Genomic DNA, 22,789 nt, shown 5'->3' with positions numbered 1-22,789 from the left:
ATCTATCATATAGAAAAGATTATTATTTCTAATGCAAAACGATATATATATATATATATATATATACATGCAATTGTGTTAAAAGGAATATGGTGCGTGTGCGTGCGTAATGTTTATAATACAACACGTGTAACTTAAGAGGTTATCTTAGAATATCTTACAGGAATGATTTTTTGGTTGTAAGGAAACAATAATTGTTTAATTAGTTTGACAAATACTTTCATTTGAAGTAGCCTAAAGTAATCAAAACTACAGCAAAATGGTGGTAAGTAAATATAGTTTTAATTAATCTGGAACTAATAAAATTGTTAAATTATGAACATATATATGTCATATAGTATCATCTGTTTTAAATACAATAAAAAATATTCCTTTAATTATGTAATTCTTCTATTACTTTTAATTATCAATATATGTATTTTTTAAATTCTTAATCAAATAGAAAAAACTAAAGATCAGTGCAGTTAAAAGAAGTAATCAAAAAAGAACCAAACTTACACGGCAAGGAAAACTTAAAACAAAGAGGCATAAACCAAGGAATGCACATATTAAAAAAAAAGTAATTCCACATGCAGAAACTGTGGAAGAAGAAGAAAGTGATCAGGGTGAAGACCTCATGGACATGGTCGAAGAAGATGATTTAAACTTTTTAGGAGAAGCCATTTCTAACAAATCATATAATTTGCTGAAACAAATACATCTAAATGAGTATGAATATTGTAATAGGTAATGAATATATTTTAATTCAAAATAATTTAAATGATATTCATACTTTTTAGAACAGGTGATGATAAAATAAAAAATAATAAGAAGGAAAAGAAAAGAACATTAGAGGATAGATATGAAAATAGTATGTCAAAAATAGTTGGGATAGAGGGTACGAAAAAGGTTCGTATGTTACTTCCTATAAAAACTCAAAATGGAATTATAGAGAAAAGGATAATTCAAGAAACTCATGCAGAAGATAATGAAAACATGTCTCATGAAGAACATAATATAGAGAAAAGTAACATGGAAATAAAATTCAATTTTCATGTAAGATTTCATTGAAATTTATGAAACACTATCGTAAAAAACCTTTTTTTCATGTATTAATTGATTTTTTAGAATGAAGATAAAGATAAGAAACCTGTGTCTATGATAGAACTTTTAGCATTTCGTGAAGAAGTATTAAGATCTAAACGTTTAAAAATTGGATTATTATCTAGCAGTCTTCTGGAAACACCAGAAGCTAAATGTGATAATTTTAAAATACTATTAGAATTAATGGAAGAAACCAATCCAGAAGTATATATTACCGTGAGAAAATTGGCAACTATTTCTTTGTTAGAAATTTTCAAAGATTTGTTGCCATCTTATCAAATTCTTCAAATTCAACAAGAAGGTGTAAGATGTATGTACCTATAATAATATGTAAATATCATGATTATTGTAGAAATTATAGGTTTTTTACTTTCTTTTTAGTAAAGAAAGAAACACTTGCATTACAAAATTATGAAGCTACATTATTAAGGTATTATAAGCATTATCTACAAAAGTTAGAAAAAATGACTAATATATTAAGAAGAAAAAAGGGAGATACACGACAAATAAAAGAACAAGAAATTGAACTAGGAAAAGTTGCATTAACATGCATGTGTGATCTTCTAACAACTCATCCCTACTTTAACTATTCTATTAATATAGCAAATTTTCTTATACCATTGTTAGATAATAAATATGAACTTATAAGGCAGGAAGTCTTAAAATGCATTTCCCAAGTATTCAAGGAAGACAAACGTGCTGAATTATCTTTAAAAGTAAGAGATTTAAGTGATTGTATTTCATTTAACCTGTATTCTAGGAATATAATGTTTATTAATAAATATTTCAGATAGTACGCAAATTAAACCAATACATAAAATTAAAAGCTCATTCCGTTCATTCTGAGGTTCTATCAGTACTTTTATCACTTCGTATAAAAGATATAAATTTAGATAAAGAAAAAGAAGAAGAGACTAAACAAAGAAAGCTTATGTCTCATAAACAAAGAATTCTTGCCTTAAGTAAGCGTGAAAGGAAGAAAAATAAGAAGCTTGAAGAAGTAGAGAAAGAATTACTTGAAACTAAAGCAGAAGAAAATAAGCAAACTAAACAAAAATTGCTCACTGAAATAACAAGTGTAGTATTTACAATTTATTTTAGAATTTTAAAACAAGCTCCAAATAGTAACATTTTATCTATTTGCTTGGAAGGATTAGCAAAGTATGACAGATTTTTACTAAATTTAATTATATATAAAATTATATGATATCTGATAACATCCAATTACAGATTTGCACAATGCATAAACTTAGATTTTTATCAAGATTTAGTAACTGCCATAGATAAACTAATGGAAGAGGGTAATTTAAATTTGAAAGATCAATTACATTGTATTCAGTGTGTATTTACAATATTATCAGGACAAGGTTCAGCATTGAATCTTGATCCTTACAGGTTTGTATTGAAAAAGAATAAATATCGTAAATAAAAAAACTAAAATTAAATTTATAATCACATGTTATATTTATACAGGTTTTATGCACATTTATACAAAAATTTACTAAATATTCATTGCGGCAAAACTCATATAGAAATGGAAGTTCTTATAAAGATTTTAGTTCAAGCTCTAATTCATCGAAGAAAGAGAATTACACAAAGGCGTTTTGTAGCATTTATCAAAAGAATAGCTATTCTAGCCTTGCAATTGCAACATAATTCAGTACTTGGCATTCTCGGTATTATAAAGCAAAGTATGCAACTTGGAAAAATGCTAGATATTTTGTTGGATACTGATAGTACGACTGGAGATGGTTTCTATCAAGCAGAGCTAGAGGAACCTGAGTATTGCAATGCACACTGTTCAGCATTATGGGAACTTACAGCTTTACAGGTACATATTCACATATTAAGTTATATGATCTTAATATACATAATTATTATTAAACATACTTTTATCTTTCGTTACTAGCGACATTATCACAGTACTGTACAAAAGATGGCAAAAAACGTAGCTTGGAATGTACCACCAATAGGTGAAGGCAGTTTATCTCCAGAAATTGCTAAGCTGTAGGTTTCAATTTTTGTAATATTTAATACAATCATACTTCTATATTGGTGATTTACTGCTATCCGATGAGCTTCATTGTAGAATATCTTGCAATGCACATTTTTTCATTGCTCACAAGCAATAAATGAGCTATGCTAGAATATATTTCTTTATTTGTTCCAGTTCTCCAGAAGAACTTTATACTGAATTTGATCCTACTGGTGTCGTATTTAAACCAGCAGTACCAGTTCCAAAATATACAAATGCTAAGAGAATAATAAAAACTCATCATCTTATAAATAGTGAATTCAAAGAATATATTAATACTATATATAATACTGAATTATTTGCAGATGGATACATAGATTTTTATAAAGCTTGTAATAATTAATACTGTATGTAGCACGAACTATAGAATGGATTGTAAGAATAAAACGAAATTTAATATAAAACATTAAACACTGTACGTATTTTCTAAATAGTAACAATTATTTCTTATAACCATTTTGTTACTTTAAATAACATATTAGATTTGCAACGCCAAGTATCTTAACTATTAAACAGTTATTATTCTCAAATGAAATGATTAGAAAACGAAATGTTAGGGTAATTACAATTTTTAACCAGAAAATGGATATCTGTATCTACAATATTTATCATTTGTTTTGCATTTACAATGCCAAGAAGATTGTTTTTTAGTACAGGTATACATCTTCTGTTGAGATGAAACATTTTATATTTGTAAATTTATTACATCATCGATTGCAGTACATTCTGAATTATCTTCTTTTGTTACATTTAATTTAGCTTCAGTCAAACTTTCTTTTGCCTTGTCACTTGTCTGTAATGATAAGTCAACTCTTTGCAAAGGTACATGTTTACGTTCTATAATATTCATTTTTATAGCATCTTCTATTTCTAATGCCTCATCTACTATGTTATCTTCATTATTTGCCGTTTGCTTTATCGCGATTTGTGCATATCGATGCTCATTTTTATCGAAATTTAGCAACTTAGATGCATTAATTTTGTCAACTGTCTTTGTTACAATGACTTGTTCATTTTTATCATTTTGATGTACTGATTGAGAATTTCTCTTTGCAAGAATTATCTTGGTGTATTTAACAGTGGGTTGATTTGAACGAGTTTGTATTGGAATTGTAGTTTTAGTTTTAGACAAAGTGGAAGTTTGAGGGTTTGTCTGTAGTATCACATGATTTAAATTTTGTACAGCTACATTAGGACATAGAACAGCTTGAGTACAAGGTGTTACAAATTTATTACTTTGCTGTAACTTATCTTGCTTGTTACTTATGAGAACAACTTTGGTATTACTGTTTAATTTAGGTATAGTCTTTTCATGAATATCTACAGCCATTGTCTGAGATAAAGATGAACTTTTCTCAATAGAGTTTAAATTATCATCATCTTTTGCAAAAATTATTGGTATATCTAATATATTTCCCAATTCATCGTCAATCTCGTTTACAAGAGAATTCTTCTGTACTGTTTGCGACTTATGAATTCTTTGTAAATTAGATGCGTTGACTGTTATCTTTGGCATAGATTTGGTCGATTTTTGAGTAACTTTTAGTTTATTAGACAGTGGTAAAATAGTTCCTGAATTATGATTGTTTAATGGTACTATTACGGATGAACAACTGGGTTTAGTACTAAGGGAACTTTCAACCATGATTATATTCCCACATACTGCATTATGAGAGATATCGTTGTTATTACAAGTTGTTACTTGTCGAGGTATTTGTGACATCTTGAATGTGTCCAAGGAATGAGTAGAACTGAGCATCAAATGTGAAGAGCTACTGGTTGTTGCCATGTCGTCCATCACTATAAAACACATATACATGTTTGAACAATTTTCTGAGATATAAATAAATTCAAATAATATTCATTGCATTGTTATGAACATGAACATCATGTAAAAATAAGCATCTTTTTTTCTACATGAGTTATGTAAATATATCTTTAAAACTGGTTATAATTATAACAAAAACCATGCATAAATCTATTATATGTGATAAAAAAATTTGGTTTTTAAATTTCACTTTATCTATGTTGTTAGAAATAACATAGGTAATTGATTAAGTAATTACATAATAAAAATTATAATAATTTATGTACTTTAAACCAAAAAGATTTTCAGACTATATTAATAATATTTAAATAATATTTTGTTTGACAACGTAAAAGATGTGATAAAAAAACATTAGATGATAAATGTAAGAAACAAAAGTTATAATATCTTTAATTTAATTCCAAATTGCTTGGACACAGTTAATATCAAACAGGATTGGGGCAAGGAAACAAATAAATTCAAATCACATGGAAAAATATTTATTTAACACAAAATAAAAGATAGTAGTGATATATTTACAACATATTATTTTAGATGCTTCTAAATATAAACTTATATTAATTGTAAAATAATATAAATACATGCTACATTTGGACACATGTTACATCACATGCTAAACAAATACATACATTTACTGGTGACTTAGTCTAATGACTTTTATATATAACAAAAATAATATATAAAGAATATTTTGTATATATACAATTGCAAAAGAGAATACAAACAAGCTAGAAATAAGAAAAAAGTTTTATGGCTAGAAAACATAAAATCTATTAAGTTTATTAGACTATTTTAATTATTCTACAATAAAAAACATAATTAACATTAAGTTTAAAATCCATTATTATTGATCTACACAATCTCAAAAATATAAATAAAATGAATTTTTTACTTAGTGGATATATTTTCTATAAGAAACTTATTTTATCATATTAATGATATTCATGCACAATACATTTTGTTTTTGCATGTATGAATATGATCCACATGGTTCCATACCAAGATGCATGTATATTTTGAAATCAAAATAGTAAATCATAAAAATATGCTAAATACTAAGAAATTTATTTTGTTACTTAGCATGTTATGCTTTGTTATTGTATTTATATGTAATATCCTAATCTTTTTCGATCGTGTTTATCTTGAGATTTTAACAATCCAATATTGTTTCCACTTTTCACGTTTTTATGTATGAATATATTAAATATATTTCAATTTCAACAGCTGTATAATTTTTATATACATATTTATATACAAATATATTATATACAAATTGTGTTACAAAATTTGGAAAGTAGAATTAAGGCTTGTTCTAAGTTTAAAAAGTTATTTTACAAAATACGAGATTTCTACTATTCAGAATAACTTCCCGAAAGAATAATAATTTGGATCAACTTAATAATTTCCTTTTTATTGATGATGTACCTTTCGTTCGTAAAAATCATATACATTCGATCAAGAAGTAGAAAATGATTATGGTGTAGGTAAATTATTTAATAGCTGATTAGATAATAATATTCTACCTTTTGGTATTATCGATGTGGTTGATGCTGTATTAGTTGCCACAGAATTGTTTGGTGTTAGTAAAATGCTGGAAGCTGCCGATATACGCGCAGACGATGAGCTAGTAGTGAGTGTAAGAGAAGTTTTACCATTTTGTAAAATATTTGATAAAGTTCCATTTGGTGTACCAATCGTAGATTTATTGTGCATTGCTATAAAACAAGGGAAAATGTATATTATACAAAATATGTGAGAATAAAAAGAAATAAAAAGTAATTTTTCATATAAAATGTACCTGCTGCAGTTGAAGTATTCACTCTAATCTGATTTCCTGATGATGTTAAAACGTTAACAAGTTTTGTATCTCCATTCTTGTCAGGAATATTGAGATGCCTATAATTGTTTGATATTACTTTAGAAAAGCCTTTACCTGATGATACAATGGCTTTCATTTTTGGCATGTTCTGTAACTGTACATTCGTTGATACAATTTTAGGCACTTTAGTTGACGCAATCGAAGATTTAGGAATATTTTTTATTGTCGTAGATACACTTTGACCTGATGATGCTGGAGCTAAACGTATTGGTCCAATTGGTGCTAAACTTGCCAATGAGCCAATGTTTAATGTTATACCACCATTATCTGTACCCGAGTTTGGCTAAAAAATGCATATATTATTAGATGCTTCCTCTTTAATAAAAATTAAGGTTGTAACTTACTTGTCCGGAAAGTCTAGATGTTATCAAGTGTTCCACAAAATGACTTTTCTGGTTACTAACAACTCGAGGTTTCCGTTTCACACTCTGCACATGATTTGTATGTATTCCACTCACTGCAATTATATTCTGTTGAGTACTAAATGTTCCTACTCGGGAAATCGTAGCTGATTGTGTATTTTGTCCAATAGATATTACTGAAGAGATTGGTGTATTTGGTCGAGACTTTTTTATTGTAGGAGAATTTGGTTCACTTTCAACAGAACTACTTGTTGAATTTCTTCGCTTCCGTGATTCTTTTCTATTATTTTTATTTTCATAATTTGACAATGATGTTGATCTCAATGGTAGTGGATGTGGTTGCAAAAGAATAGTTCCTACAAAATCTCCAATTTCATCCAAGATACATCTATCTACCATGTTTTGTGTAATACCCTCTGATATCTTTTTAGCAGTAGAAATTCTTAAATGGTCATCAGCAGTTCCAACCACTACCAAACTTGTTTCAACCATCATCCTTTCTCTGAGATCCTCTATATCATCAGGTCTTACAAGTGTAGCATTTTGTCCAATAACAAACATAACTGGGCATCGAATATCCATTAATGTATCATCAGGTGTACCCCTTTTTCCTTCAACTGTAAGAAATGAAAACCCAAGACAAATAACTGCAGTTACATGCTCCATTTGTGCTACCTATAAATATCAAAAGATAATGTGTGAATATCTCAAATCACATTAAAGTTTTCTAACTACTTCAAATTATACTGATGCGTTACACATCATGTGTATATATGTACATATAAATGCTATACCTGACATGCAAGAGCAGCACCAGTATTAAATCCAACAAGAATAATTGGTCTACCAGGACAATCACTTCTAATATCTTGTATCTTAGTTCTAGTGGCTTGAAGTAATTGATCAATGCATACCATCATGGTCATTCTATTAGCTGCTAAACCTAAGTGTGTGTGAACTGTAACAACCATTCCTAAAGCTCCTAATTGTGAAATCCATTTATGTTGCCTTGTAGACATACTAGATCCCACTCCAGAAGGAACTATTATTAAGATTGGATTTCCTGGTAATTTTTTCTGCAATAACAATAATTATCTATAAATAAATATATATATGTAAAATACATTATAATAAAATATGCAATAAAATATACTTACAAGTCTATTACTATTTAAACTAGGAGTAATTGGATCCCATGTACGTTTAAGGAGTGATCCAAGTGTTTCCCATGTTATAGAACCTGTTTTTGCATTAATATTTGGTTGTATAGCAATCATTTTATCAATAAGTTGAGGAATTTTCAGTCTTAAAGATTGTAATATATCAAGATAAATCCCAAGATACTCTTGAGGAAGATGGTCAAACAATAAATTATGTAACCATTGTGCAAGTCTCCAATCCCACCCAACTGAAGCTAATGTTTCTCGAAACCTCCTTGCTGCTGTGTCAACTGATGTTCTTCGATAAATTGGTTCTATTGAACTGCTTACTTTAGCTAATCTTGTAAGTCTCTCTGAATTTAATATTTTAAGAACTTTGGTGAATATTCGATTTTGAACTGGTGTCCATAAAATTTTATCAAGCTTTTCTTCCCAATCTTCATTTTCATCAGGTCTAGCAAAATTTGCTAACCTTTGTAATTCATCCATTTGATGTCGAACTCTAGTAAAATCTATTGGTGGTACTAATGGCTCATTATTAATTTCTTCTATATTAATTTCTTCATCCTGAGTGACTTTTTCCCTAATATATGAAAAGTTGCAATATAATTGTAATTGTTTTATGTTTAATAATTACATTTATAATTTACATTTATTTACATATATAATTTATTTTTATTACTTACGTTAATAAATTTTTCTTTGAGAAAAACAACTTTTTTATTGGCTTTACATAAACATTCTCTGGTTTCCAATTCCATGGACGTGCATAACAATGATCTTTTGCAAGCACATTAATTTCAGTTTCATAGCACCCAGCAAGTTGATGTAAATATGTAGTTAATCTACTAGGATTATCATCAAATGTATCACTGATGGGACTTGGAATTCTAGAAGAGTTTATCGATGTGGATGGCATTGTTAATGTTGTAGTTAACATTACTTATACTCAATATATTTATAATTATAAATAATTCTTTCAACAAATAACACTGTAATCATTTACAGTTTTCCTCACATATCTTGAATCTGTATCACAGAAATTAATAAGATTATTATATAATTAACAAATATGAATTATTTATAAGAGTCGAAACTACTTAACATTTCACAAAACTATTTCTAACCCTTTGCGCTCGAGAGGCTACTCTCAGTCGCCACCGTGTTTTGTGTGGCAACTCCATTGGCAAGTGAGAGACAACAGTCCCCACTTATGCTAGATTTTAACATCTCCAATTGATGAAGCAGCAGTATTGGTTTGTAAATAGGTTCCTTAGTTCTTTATGGTCTTTGTTAGAAGGTGTAAAGTGTTACACTTTAAAATGGAAATAAAATATTTAATCCCAAATCCCTCTGTAACTATGGTTCTGACGTTTCTGATGTTAGTTTGGATTTGACAATCATGGCAAAAGTATTATAGTTTAGAAGCCCCAAAAAAATGGCTTTCATAAGTGAAATTAGCTCAAATGAAGATGAACTTGATTTTGAACTGTTGAATAATGAGATCAATTGTATTCAAGAGCCATATAAGCAAAATAGAGACAATGCAAGCTAAAATTCTCAGAACAATAGTAAAAGCCCCATGGTATGTTAAAAACGAGGACATTCAGAAAGACCTAGGAATACCAACGGTCAAGGAGGAGATTAGCAAATGTGCAAGAAGGTACAGAGAAAGAATAACAACGCACCCAAACTGGCTGGCAGCGGAAACGATCAACACATCAAGCATAGAAAGAAGACTAAAAAGGAGACACCCAACAGATCTCATAAAGGATATAACCTAACAAACACGAAGATGGTACCCCGCTGGGGGTAGCCACCCACATGATAATCAAACAGCCAAAAAATTTTACTCTATGTCCAAATTGAACAAATTGTGAATGTAAACAACTAAATAAAAAAAAGAATTGTATTTAAGAATGCATCTTGGTGAATGCTTTATAAATTATCAAACAAAAAAATACGGAAATTAATATTACAAAATCATATTTTAAAAGATGTAAGTATAGGTTAATTATTAGAATATAATGTTTTTGTAAGTTAATTTGTATATAAAATCATTTTACGCTACCTGTAAGACGCGCATCACATATACGCTAAATAATCTGGAGTTGCTACTTCGCCCGATTGAAAAAGTCCTCGAACGCAAAGAGCTAATTTATAACAATATGAAAAAATTGCTAAATGATATATATAAAAATTAAACTTCTGAATATAAAATTTATACATATATGTATAAATAATTGTTCCTATTACATAAATTATTTCTATGATGAAACTAGCCTTTAAACTATTCCAGGTTGTAATATCACAATAGTAATTATCTTGCAATAACATACAGCTCTACTCCAAACAACAAAAAGCGATGTATTGCGATTTAATGCAAGCTAATGGAAGAACACATGTGGAGCAAGGACATTGTAAATATATAGATAGGTACATACAGATGTATATTACATCAATTTTAGAATAATTATTTTATCGATACAATATGTTATTATGTATTGATTTCCATGATATGTAATGTAACAAAATGCAAGAAATAAAAAAAATAAAATTTTAAGATTAAATGTAGATAGGTAGATACATAGAATTCCAGTTTATGTAATACATAATATTCAAAACAATGAATGTCGAGTAACATCTATGATGCGCTAACCAATCAATCTACAATTGTAAGGTTAAGCTAAATTTTTACGTTTTCTTAAAATTTCTTCGATAATTCCAAAAATAATTTTACAAACAGCCTATAGGAAAATAACATAGTTTACATGGAAAATATTTTGAAAAATTCAAGCATTCAATGTATAGTATAATATATTTTACAATAAAGTCCAATTTTCAAGAAACTTTCAATTTATAGCTACGTTACTATCATTACAAAATAAATGAATATACCATACCATACATAGTACATAGTACATAGTACATGCACTACACAGTACTACAGTGATATCAAATTGAATGTTAGTATTCAAATCGAAATAGTGTAGTTAAAGTTTAATGTTTTCTATATTGGGATTGAAATGTTATATAGCGTTAACATATAATTTAAAAAAATTAAATAATGTCTTAAATTATCTGTAAACGATCGATTAATATTTACTTTTTAGAAAGAAGTGTCTCAGCTTCAATCCAATGTTGAAGGAGGTTGGCGATGAAACCGAATTGCTCATATATTTCCAGTGGAATTTCTGTAATAATTAAAAACATACACTTTTTTAGATAATTTTAAAACCAATGAGTATATAATAACAATTAATAACTTATTCTATTCAAATATACAACTGTATACATACACATTTGCATACTTGTATAATGAGTCATCTGAATTTGTGTAATGTACTATTTGTTTGTATATATTTGTACAATATTTATACTGCATTCACTTTGAATTCATAATGGCTATAACACGTGGTAAAGATTTCTTAACAGAATATTGGTTTGACATATTATTGCGAATTGTCTTAGTGGGATTATTTATGTAAGTTAAATTTAGTCTACCATAGCAATATAGCGGATATACATATAAATGTACTACTTTTTTATATGAACAGTGAATTAGAAAATGCAGAACCATTTACTAGGAAAATTCATGAAGATGAATTATGGTTGTATAAAAATCCAAGGACTGAATCATATGTTCCAACCACCATATTATGGGTAATATAGTCCATATGAAACAACATTATTATACATATTTTGAAATTACAGTTATATTTTATATAAATTAATTTATATATTTATTTTTAGCCTCTGGTTTTTATAATGCCTGCTATAGTAATCTTATTTGTCTTTTTGGTTTACAAGGACAAAACTGACATTTATCAAGCAGTATTATCTGTAACTTTAGCATTAGGATTTAATGGTGTCATTACAGATATTATAAAACTTGTTGTTGGTAAGAATTGTGAAATGTTGATTCTGTTTTGGAAGTATCATTATTCTTATAGATAATACCTTTTGCTAGGTCGCCCCAGACCAGATTTCTTTTGGAGATGCTTTCCTGATGGACAAACAAATCCAGATTTTAAATGTAATGGAAATCCAGTTCTTATAAAAGATGGAAAGAAATCATTTCCAAGTGGTCATTCCTCATGTATGTTAAAAGATAAAGTATAAACTATCAAGTTATATAAATTATATAGAAAACCTTAAATTTTATTGAAAAATCTATTTATCTTTCAGTTGCATTTGCAAGTTTTGGTTTCATTGCGCTGTATATAGCTGGTAAATTACATACATTTAGTTTAATGGGTAAAGGACAATCATGGAAATTATGTGCATTTGTATTACCAATTTGTATTGCTCTCTTAATTGCATTGAGTAGAACTTGTGATTATCATCATCACTGGCAAGGTAAGCATATTTATTTATTGCATCAATAAATAAATATTTTAATTTCAAAAATATTAGACGTGGTTGCAGGCTCAATAATAGGATACATTTTGGCATATATGTGTTATAGACACTATTATCCACCATTAGATTCACAGGTATGCCATAAACCATATGCTGCCCTTACTCATCAAATTCAGTTGGAAAATGTAAGAAACAAAAATGAACAAATCAAATGGATTTAATACATAAGAGAATCCAAAGTATTAAAATTATTACAATAATTTAAATCACATAATAATTCCATGATTTAATTTTTTACTTGTTGATTTTTCTCTTTTATGAGTTATTTATAAATACGATAAGTAATATAAATATATACATTTATATTGTAAATATACACCTTGTATTATTTAAAAATTTCAATTTAATCAATAAAAAAGGACTTGTTCTAATGGAAATGAGGTTTATTTAAAACAGTTCGAAATAGTGTTTTTGAAATATGCGCGGGTACAACAGAGATGGATATATTGTTCATATACGCCATTTTGGAAATTTTGCGTATGGTGCGCCATCAAGTTGATTTTAAGTTAAACAGAAGCAGTGATGAAGTCGGTGGTGTAAAATGGTGTTAGTGCTTCTCGCGAGCTTCTTATCTTGATGGTTGGCCGTGCATATATCTTGATGAATTTTGGAATTCATTTGGATATTTCGTACGTTTCTGAAGAGGATTAATATTAAATTTCTCATATTGTTCACGCATAGGATTTTAATACACATTTTCCATATAAATTAATCGTTATATCAGGTTTCTTGGATTTGTGAAGTGACATAGTTATTTACGAGCTGTTGTGTTGGTGAAATGTTGTCTCAACTTCCTGTACATGGCGAAGACTCATGAGCGTCGTCAGTCGTGTTGAATAGTCAAACGCTAGTGTTCAAAAGGTGTTTTATCCTTTTTACAAGAACTTTTTCCAGCCAAATTGATCCGGTTGTATCATCTGAATCAATTATATTGTGCCAGTTGTGTGTGAAAATGATGAACATGGAAACGGATGAGATTATCGAAGACACAAACACGAATCTTCAGGTACGCAACACATAGTAGTATTTTTGACCTGAAACCTACCGCCATCTTATGTTTCCTTATGATGGAGAAATTCACTAATATTTTATGATCGACCGTTATTTTCTGCAAAGCTTATATCTGTTAATATGCACTTCCCAAAGAAAATTATTAATTGTAGAAATATCTTATGTATACGAGAGGTTATAGAATACAATTGTGTGCTGTCATATATGATCGTGGTCATTTCTCTAAACTCTTATATCAAGATATTTATGTACATCTAATGACAGTTACCTTATTATCTTGACGGAAATTAAGATTGCATCACTTTTAATTTCTTTTATTTGATCAAATCAATACTAGTATATATTATGTTATATGCAGAATATTACAAATATTTAGATTTGATTAGAATCACAGGTATATCTTAAGCAATATGACTCGAAATATTTATATATTCTTACAAGAATCATAACAAAGTATAAATTATACTTACTATGCCATCGCATGATTATTATTAAATTTTTACTATAAATATTTCAATATTTATTCGTATATTCGATTCATATTACTACTTTTGTTTGAACATACCTTTTCTTAAATTTTTTATTTTTGTAAATTTTTGACATAAAGTAAGAATATTTACAGTATAAAATGTAATGATTTTATTTTCAGATTGCTAGAAAATCGTAATATTAACTTGTTATTTACTAATTTATTTTTTAATTTGTTACGTTATTGTACAGTTGCTACATATATCGAAAAATTATTAGTTAGTTACTATTGAACTAGCATAAACTTGACCGGACACGATTGTCTTCGTTGTCAGAACAAAGGATAGATCGTTTAAACATAATCCAAGCTTTGCAGAGTGGAAACAATTTACTACATGATCAATGTTTTAACTCCCTTTTTACCTTTTCTCTTTTGTTTCTCCTCTTTTAAAATCTTTACTTTTTTTAGCTCCCCTTTTTAAATTTTGTGCTAAGTTGCATTACACTCATCGTAACAGTATTGTAAATAATTGAGTAGAATCTACAGTTTAATTCCCTTAAATTTATTTCTTTATACGAGTTTACAATCGTTATAAAAATTAATGATTAATCTTTATTGTCCATTTTTGTCGTTTAATGTTACAGTGATATTGATTTATACGTACAATTGGATATGAGCCAAAACTGTCCAGGAATGAATAATTTGCACTTTTTTATTTTCAACTGCTGGAGTAATTTAAAAAAAATTTGTTGCTTTAGAATTTGTACAGGGATCATATAAAAATTCTGTTTGATACGCGTTATTTGTTACAATAATGATTAATTATCTTCAAGATAAAATATAGAATGATTAGTCTGTAGACAATACAAAGATTTAACGATCTATCCGTGTATTGTGTTTAACTTAAACTATACACGTGTATTTCGAGGAGACCGCCAGAGAGAAAGAGGAATCGATTACAATCCTTGCGTCAGATCTTGTGAATTTATGTAGTATCGTTTTTATCAATATATCTTTTATTCTGTATATAGATACAAATATAAGGCTGTATACAAATGTATATATATACAAAAATATATAATTTTTTCCTACATATTTCACATTTACATAATCTTTAATAGAGTTTATATTGATAGAAAAAAACATGTGTGACTATATTTGTATTATAATTAGAGTTATATCTATCAATATCTTATTAAAGTATGTCTGCCGTTGGCCAATGTAAATGAACTTTATATTGTGTTGTCAAGTTATAAGTACGTGACTTGCCGAAAAAAAGTATTGCTCTTCTATTTAGTGCTAGTGACTCATCATTCCAGTTTCAGTCGTTACTACATTACCATGCGCATTTTTAATTTTCTTTATCGTTTTATTTATATCCAAATGTGTATAAAAAAAATAAAAGGTAATAACTACTTAAGAATAACGAGAAAGTGATGCATCGCGATTATCAATTTGCGATCTTTATAAAATTTTATAAACTCAAAGAGACGTGAATTTTTATACATTTTATTCTAGAAACTTATTATTCTTAGAACTTTCCTTTGTTTTATATTTATGGAGACAAAAAAGTGTTCTGAAATTTAATGCCGTAAGTATTCATAATCAAGGACGACAGGAAATTTCGAAACGTTCCCGTGGTTCATTGTTACATGCTTTGAAATGTACATTATTTTTCATGGGTTTTTTCCACTAATAAACTTTATGTTTCTATTGATAGATGCGTCTCACTTTCACGTTTAAGAATATTTTTCTAATCATATGTGCATACACGTAAATCTGTATCATGCATCGATTTCAACATGCCTATGATACTTATTATTGCTGAACGATAAAAAACAAAGCACTAAAAACCACAAGGTATACGAACATCTTTTCCCACAATTCGTTCTTGATTGTCTTTTATTTATAATCTGGCGCATATGCGAATGCCAGTGATAATAAGTTAGATAGTATTTCGAAGAACTACCGACCAATATGATTTGCTGTTATCGATATCAGAATATTATTTTTTTATCCTATATACGACCGTATTAATCTGTAAAAACCAATAAAGAATGCTTTATCAGCATTCCAGTACATGTAGGTGGTATTAGTATTAATTTCTTTATGAAATTTTTAAATTTATTATAATATTTGTATTATACATTTACTTGGAAGTTTTCGCGTTTTGCGTGACTACTTGCTAAAATGGAGAGAACACGTAAGGGGTACGAAGACAAAGAGATACAAAGAGCATAGATTCGACACGAGTTCGCGATCCCGTTATACTGGAACACCGTACTGAGAAACATTTTCAGATGATCGAGGTGTACTCCTCGGTCGCCAGGACTCTTCAATGTTGCTATGCTACCTTTTACAGTCGAGTGATCATGAGATCTTAAATCGAAGAATCATACTATGCACAATATACACATGTATATATATGTATATGATATGATATATATATCATATACATATCTAGTATGATATATATATATATATATATATATACATATAAAATCATAATATATATATATATAATCATAATATATATATATATATATAATCATAATATATATATATATATATATAATCATACATTTTATAGAGTTTCGTGTGTTGATCTTCATAAAAAGACACATTGATGGATGTTTTATTTTTATCATTGAAGAAATGCGAAAAATCAAACTTGAGTTTCTGGTGAATGATATTACGGGAATACATCATCTTGAGGCATCTAAAAATAACTTAAAATTGCAAATTCTTTTTATAAGTAACTAAAAAGTGAAAAATTCAGATTTTTGTGGATGATACAAATTCAGTCTTTAATTTTAGTTTGTAATTTTTTTTTAAGAAATCTGTTGCAAAATGGTGAAGTTATTTGTCATATTCGAGACCTCTTCTTCTGCTAGAACATCGATGACTACCCATCACTTCGGGGGAAACAAGAACATTTAAAATAAAAATTAATAAAGATAAATTTTTTAATTTTTTCAGTCAGCTATTGATTCATATTGGTTTGAATTATATTTTCTTGTGGGAGACAAAAGATTGCCTTGATTATCTTATTTCTTTTGCTTTGTGAAACTATTTTGCATGACAGGATTTGCCTATTCATCTCTGTAACTTCATCAGGAGCTTTAATTTTGATAAATCGTTTTGGCACAATATTTTATGTGCTTAAACTTTACTATTGCCATTACGATATTGCAAACGTGTTTCAATCGTTTGAATTTTGAAGTATAAATGTTTAACTTCTATTGCGAAATATTTAATAAGATATGCGTCTATTATGAGTTTTCGCTTCCAGAAGTAAATGGCAAGCGCTAACAAGTAGGCCGCACACGAAATATTGGATTAGTGCAGGTCACGGTCCGTTGATGCAATTTTCTTTATACAAATCGTTCGCTAATACGAATTAAGTAGCAAGCTATTTTCTTTTCTCCTCGTTTCTTCTAATTATAAATTTTATTACAAATTTCAAATATTGCAATTAATTTTTTAAATAAAAAAAAATAACAGTATTACTGTTTTGTATTTTGCTACAAATAATTGTGTTTAGTTAATAATTTTTAAATATTTTATTTGCGATTTTATTTTAAAGCATGATCATCAATAAATTATATTTATAGACAGTACCATGATTCAAAAAGGACAAATTGCATGTTCGAACGTCAATTTCTGTGAGCGTTTAATATTGTTTTGTATAGTATAGTCTATCTGAGGTCAAGAACCTGATACCACACTCTATCTTAAAATACATGTGTCACCTAATAGTTTTGCTGCTGTTTTATATAATACTTATAACTATTACGATTTAATTGTATTATGTATTAAACAGTTTTTAAATATACAATAAAAAATATATCTGAGTATCTTTATATGTATCCCTTAAAGTATATAATATTTACAGTATAATTGATCAAGGTATATTTTTGCATTCTTATCAAATCTGAATTAAATTTAAATAAAATAATATTTTAAAAGTATACTTTTTCAATTAGGAAAATCTTTATAATGTGTACAATTTTTATAATGTTTTTACAGTATCCAATAACAATACTTTATGATCCTACTCGCAAGAAAGAACTGCCATCTGGGGTATCTGCGCAATATAGGCAAGAAAAGGAAACTTGTATGAAACTCTTTGAGAAGTGGAGTGAACCCGAACAAGTTAACTTTGTTGAACAATTGTTGACAAGAATGTGCCACTATCAGCATGGTCACATCAATGCATATCTGAAACCAATGTTGCAGAGAGATTTTATTTCTCTACTACCAAGTGAGTATTTCTGTCGAGATATTTTTATTTAAATGTTGGAATATATATATATATATATAAATTAGATCTTTTATAACTTATATTTCGGTTATCAGAAAAAGGATTGGACCATGTGGCAGAAAGTATTCTTTCCTATCTAGATGCTGATTCATTAATTGCTGCTGAATTAGTATGTAAAGAATGGCTCAGAGTAATTAGTGAAGGAATGCTTTGGAAGAAATTAATTGAATGTAAAGTTCGGACTGATTCAATATGGAGAGGTCTTGCAGAAAGGAGAGGATGGTTAGTTAATACATTCTATGAAATCTCATTCTGTGGTATCTGTTTATTTATTAATGTTTTTAGGATTCAGTATTTGTTCAAGCCAAGGCCGGGGGAAAGCCACCCAAATCACAATTTCTATAGATCTCTTTATCCCAAAATAGTTAAAGATATTGATAGTATAGATAACAATTGGAGAATGGGAAGATTTAATCTTCAACGAATAAATTGTAGAAGTGAAAATTCAAAAGGTGTTTACTGTTTACAATATGATGACCAAAAAATTGTCTCTGGTCTTAGAGACAATACAATTAAAATCTGGGACAGAAGTACACTACAGTGCATTAAAGTCTTAACAGGACACACTGGTTCTGTTTTATGTTTACAGTATGATGACAAAGCAATAATATCTGGTTCCTCTGATAGCACTGTAAGAGTTTGGGATGCTAATACTGGAGAAATGGTTAATACATTGATACACCATTGTGAGGCAGTTCTACATCTCAGATTTAATAATGGCATGATGGTCACTTGTTCAAAGGTCAATAAACTTTTTATATATTTAGCTTATATTTTAATACATCATATTTCTATATTAAATTAATATATTTTTATATCTCATAAATTGTAAAAAATAACTATTTGTTAATTGTATTTAGGATCGTTCAATTGCTGTATGGGATATGACATCACAAACGGAAATTGCATTAAGAAGGGTATTAGTGGGGCATAGGGCAGCAGTAAATGTTGTTGATTTTGATGAAAAATATATCGTTTCTGCTAGTGGTGATAGGACTATTAAAGTATGGAAAACATCTACTTGCGAATTTGTGCGAACATTAAATGGACATAAACGGGGTATAGCGTGTTTGCAATATAAGGACTGCTTAGTAGTTAGTGGTAGCAGTGATAATACAATCAGATTATGGGATATTGAATGTGGTGCGTGCTTACGCGTCCTAGAAGGACATGACGAATTGGTCAGATGTATTAGATTTGATAGCAAGCATATAGTTAGTGGAGCTTATGATGGGTGAGTAAAAAATTTTTTTAATTGTATGTTATATTGTCTTTTACAGTATTACAATAACATGTTTATTGCTTTATGTTATAGAAAAATTAAAGTATGGGATTTGGTGGCTGCACTAGATCCACGTGCTCTAACTAACTCGCTTTGTATACGTACATTAGTGGTGAGATATTTTACATACTTTATTTTATTCTGTTCTATAAAAAGGCTTTAATAGTAATAAGTTATATCTGCAATATAGGAACACACAGGTCGTGTATTTCGTCTTCAGTTCGATGAGTTCCAGATAGTATCGTCGTCGCACGATGATACAATATTAATATGGGATTTTCTCAATTTTAATCCATCAAATGGATCTGTATCATCCTGTGGGCCTGCAGCAATAAATGCATCAGGTGTGAATCAATCTGATACTAGATCTCCATCTCGTAAGTACGATGAGAAAGATCTTTGTTCCATGTACTTGATATTTTCTAACGTTATGAATTATTTTTATAGCATTTGAGTGACGCATCCCTATGAATATTCCTTCATTGTGATATAATTGTAAGTTTAATATACTGTTTAAGATAGAAGATAAACTCATATATGCTTATAAATTTGTGTTCCTTTCTTTTTCGTAATTATAAAATATTTGTTGCTTGTTACTATACTTTCTAGAGATATGTTATATTCGTATGTTTGTTTCAGACAAGTGATTAGTGAGTGAGTTCAATGTGTTCACGGTAGTGTACGCAGGAAATGAAGAATCAGTGTCCAGTGTGAACAGCGCCTAGAAAAAAAAAGAAAATCTCAGCAAAACACGGTCATTGATTTTGGTTTATTATTTGCTGTGAAAAGCAAAAGAAATTCTCTCAATAATAGGATATATATGGGGTGACAGATAAAACTACGAATTAATTTATATGCGCTTGACGCACTGCGTTTAGTAACGAACAGTATAATTAAAAATCACATAAATACATCCCATGGATGTAAACAATTGTTTGCTTTGGCCATATTTGGAATTCTTCTACGCTCTATGACATGATAGAAGTTGACCACTTTCCTACTACTATGAAAAAAAGACTTAAGATACGTAAAGGAAATGAAAACGTTTTTAGGCTGGATACACTTAATAAGATGGTAGCTGTATTATAGTAAATTAATAATTTCTTTTTTTTTAATGTAATTAATTTATAGTAAGGAGATTGTAAAATGCCGTTTGATTGGAGTACTTATCTGGTGTGAATGTGGACATTCAAGTCTTGATATGTGGAAGGATTATTATAACTATCATATTTCATTACCTTTTAAATCTAGCTAATGTGAATTACTATACCCATGTTTAGTATTATAAATGTACAGCCGTTAATCGAAGACATAGTAGTTTCCATGGACATTAATTTTATGAAATTTATATTATATAATGAAAAGTAAATGGAAAGCTAATAACCTCTGCACAGTCATTGATATAAAATACCATTTGCATTTAAAATATAAAGTTTCATTATACCGAGATGTAAATATTGATTCATAAAAAAGCAATATAGTGACTCTGAGGTAATCTTAGCTGCTGTGAAGAAATTATTGTGTTTTGACTAATGATCTTGGATCATATGTTTCAACTTTTGTTTAAGCTACATCACATTTTCAATTATAAGTTATAAGTGTGCTCTGAACAATATTATATGAGTTAAAATATAATTGTCATTTTCGAGATTTTATAAATGCTATCAACGACATTATTTTTATTCCTATGGTAGTAGTAGCACTAAGAAAAATATGTTTACTTATTGATATATTGAATAATAGAATAAAAATGATATCTTCTCAAATTTTTCACGAAATAGTAATATATATATAAATATATATACATATATATTTCAGTAAATATTGCGATAGTAATTCGATATTTTGACCACATTGAAAAATTCAAAGCCAAGCTTACAAATATGTAATCCTTGATATTGATTTCAATACATATATTTTAAATTTTATACAACATAGATTTTGCATGAGAATTAAATTGTGAATATGTGCTTAAAAAAAGAAAAAAGAAAAGAATTAAATATCACAGATAAAATATGTCAAGTTACTTGACTTTTGCATTACATAAGTAACAGATAGTGTATTTAGTAGTACTTGTACATTATTCTAATATTATACAAATTTTTACATTAAAAGTAAAACATATTATGCAAAATTATGAACTGCATGTAGTCAAATCGGGTACAAAGAATTGTGATTTTTAAGCTAGAATGGTGGCATGAAAAATTTTCTATAACTTTGTGGTATGTATATATGGGACTCCAGTGCAAACATTACTTTTGTAGTATGCAGCATGTTCTCAATTCATAAAATTTAATGAAAAACATAGAGCACAATAGAGAAAAATAGTGTAGCTGTGACAGTTATTAAGATAATCTCTTTATAAGCACATACTTCATTATATTGCAGCTATCTAAATACGTACATATATAGGTAGTATTAATTATATATTGCTGTTTCTTGGATTCCACTTTGGAATGTAAAAATATAAGTATATATATTTTTTATTTAGATTGGGGTCTTAAAATACTTTGGTGAATCCAATATGTAAAATTTCTTTATACAAAAAATTGTTTATTTCATAGTAATTATGATAATTATTTAAAGATAGAAAATACAAAACCCTGAGATATTTCATTTCTAAAAGTTTCGTAAAGAGCGACAATGTGTCTTATACATAATTTAGTTTTGATCATAACGTGAATGTTACATTTGTTCAAAATAATATTATGACAAGAAGTATCTTTAAGAAAACATTGTGATGTTTATTGTTAATATTAACATAAAGTTTCATGTATGAAATTAATTACACAAGAATAATATGAAGGCTGTGGAAAAGCTATACTTGAAATACAATACCTATGCAAGAAGATGCAATTTTAATGGAAACAATATCCATCACTATCCCTTAAATTTAACATACTTTCGTCAAAATCAGATTGTGATTAATAGAAA

The 22,789-nt window shown here is 28.3% G+C and overlaps 4 protein-coding genes across 12 annotated transcripts; 3 read left to right on the top strand and 1 right to left on the bottom strand.

Moving 5' to 3' along the window:
• Positions 1 to 65: 65 nt before the first annotated feature.
• LOC100741768 (nucleolar complex protein 3 homolog) lies at positions 66 to 3,533 on the top strand. Of its 3 annotated transcripts, none has more exons than XM_003484767.4 (10): positions 66 to 265; positions 443 to 708; positions 780 to 1,035; positions 1,108 to 1,393; positions 1,465 to 1,799; positions 1,874 to 2,244; positions 2,314 to 2,478; positions 2,557 to 2,914; positions 2,993 to 3,090; positions 3,254 to 3,533. In XM_003484767.4, exons 1-10 carry the CDS (start codon positions 260 to 262, stop codon positions 3,459 to 3,461), a joined length of 2,349 nt encoding a protein of 782 aa, XP_003484815.1. In that variant the 5' UTR covers positions 66 to 259; the 3' UTR covers positions 3,462 to 3,533. The 3 variants fall into 3 exon arrangements, with proteins under 3 accessions (XP_003484815.1, XP_024222284.1, XP_024222285.1); XM_024366516.2 differs by having other exon boundaries at positions 66 to 269; XM_024366517.2 differs by lacking the exon at positions 66 to 265 and having other exon boundaries at positions 589 to 708; positions 785 to 1,035.
• Positions 2,930 to 10,737, bottom strand: LOC100744597 (KAT8 regulatory NSL complex subunit 3). Of its 4 annotated transcripts, none has more exons than XM_033319814.1 (9): positions 10,419 to 10,500; positions 9,453 to 9,662; positions 9,034 to 9,376; positions 8,345 to 8,930; positions 7,982 to 8,263; positions 7,170 to 7,862; positions 6,745 to 7,108; positions 6,470 to 6,661; positions 2,930 to 4,918 (listed from the first exon to the last, which is right to left on the bottom strand). In XM_033319814.1, exons 3-9 carry the CDS (start codon positions 9,285 to 9,287, stop codon positions 3,804 to 3,806), a joined length of 3,486 nt encoding a protein of 1,161 aa, XP_033175705.1. In that variant the 5' UTR covers positions 9,288 to 9,376; positions 9,453 to 9,662; positions 10,419 to 10,500; the 3' UTR covers positions 2,930 to 3,803. The 4 variants fall into 4 exon arrangements, with proteins under 4 accessions (XP_033175705.1, XP_033175710.1, XP_033175709.1 ...); XM_033319819.1 differs by lacking the exon at positions 10,419 to 10,500 and having other exon boundaries at positions 6,745 to 6,780; positions 6,880 to 7,108; positions 9,453 to 9,776; XM_033319818.1 differs by lacking the exons at positions 9,453 to 9,662; positions 10,419 to 10,500 and adding an exon at positions 10,631 to 10,737.
• Positions 10,654 to 13,133, top strand: LOC100744716 (phospholipid phosphatase 5). 3 transcript variants are annotated; one of them, XM_012383391.3, is made up of 7 exons: positions 11,184 to 11,313; positions 11,461 to 11,831; positions 11,905 to 12,010; positions 12,101 to 12,248; positions 12,318 to 12,446; positions 12,536 to 12,706; positions 12,764 to 13,133. In XM_012383391.3, exons 2-7 carry the CDS (start codon positions 11,749 to 11,751, stop codon positions 12,928 to 12,930), a joined length of 804 nt encoding a protein of 267 aa, XP_012238814.1. In that variant the 5' UTR covers positions 11,184 to 11,313; positions 11,461 to 11,748; the 3' UTR covers positions 12,931 to 13,133. The 3 variants fall into 3 exon arrangements, with proteins under 3 accessions (XP_024222341.1, XP_012238814.1, XP_012238820.1); XM_024366573.2 differs by lacking the exons at positions 11,184 to 11,313; positions 11,461 to 11,831 and adding an exon at positions 10,654 to 10,783; XM_012383397.3 differs by having other exon boundaries at positions 11,275 to 11,831; positions 12,776 to 13,066.
• Positions 13,134 to 13,279: 146 nt separating this feature from the next.
• LOC100744475 (beta-TrCP) lies at positions 13,280 to 21,503 on the top strand. Of its 2 annotated transcripts, none has more exons than XM_012384940.3 (9): positions 13,280 to 13,775; positions 18,279 to 18,513; positions 18,609 to 18,795; positions 18,859 to 19,315; positions 19,434 to 19,807; positions 19,889 to 19,967; positions 20,046 to 20,199; positions 20,303 to 20,350; positions 20,495 to 21,503. In XM_012384940.3, exons 1-8 carry the CDS (start codon positions 13,722 to 13,724, stop codon positions 20,311 to 20,313), a joined length of 1,551 nt encoding a protein of 516 aa, XP_012240363.1. In that variant the 5' UTR covers positions 13,280 to 13,721; the 3' UTR covers positions 20,314 to 20,350; positions 20,495 to 21,503. The 2 variants fall into 2 exon arrangements, with proteins under 2 accessions (XP_012240363.1, XP_003484754.1); XM_003484706.4 differs by having other exon boundaries at positions 20,046 to 20,232.
• The last annotated feature ends 1,286 nt before the right edge of the window (positions 21,504 to 22,789 follow it).

This window comes from Bombus impatiens, unplaced genomic scaffold (genome assembly GCF_000188095.3).
Source record: "Bombus impatiens unplaced genomic scaffold, BIMP_2.2 scf_0020, whole genome shotgun sequence".
NCBI lineage: Eukaryota > Metazoa > Arthropoda > Insecta > Hymenoptera > Apidae > Bombus > Bombus impatiens.
The sequence above is the reverse complement of the archived record's forward strand: the minus strand, read 5'-3'. Positions and strand labels throughout refer to the sequence as shown.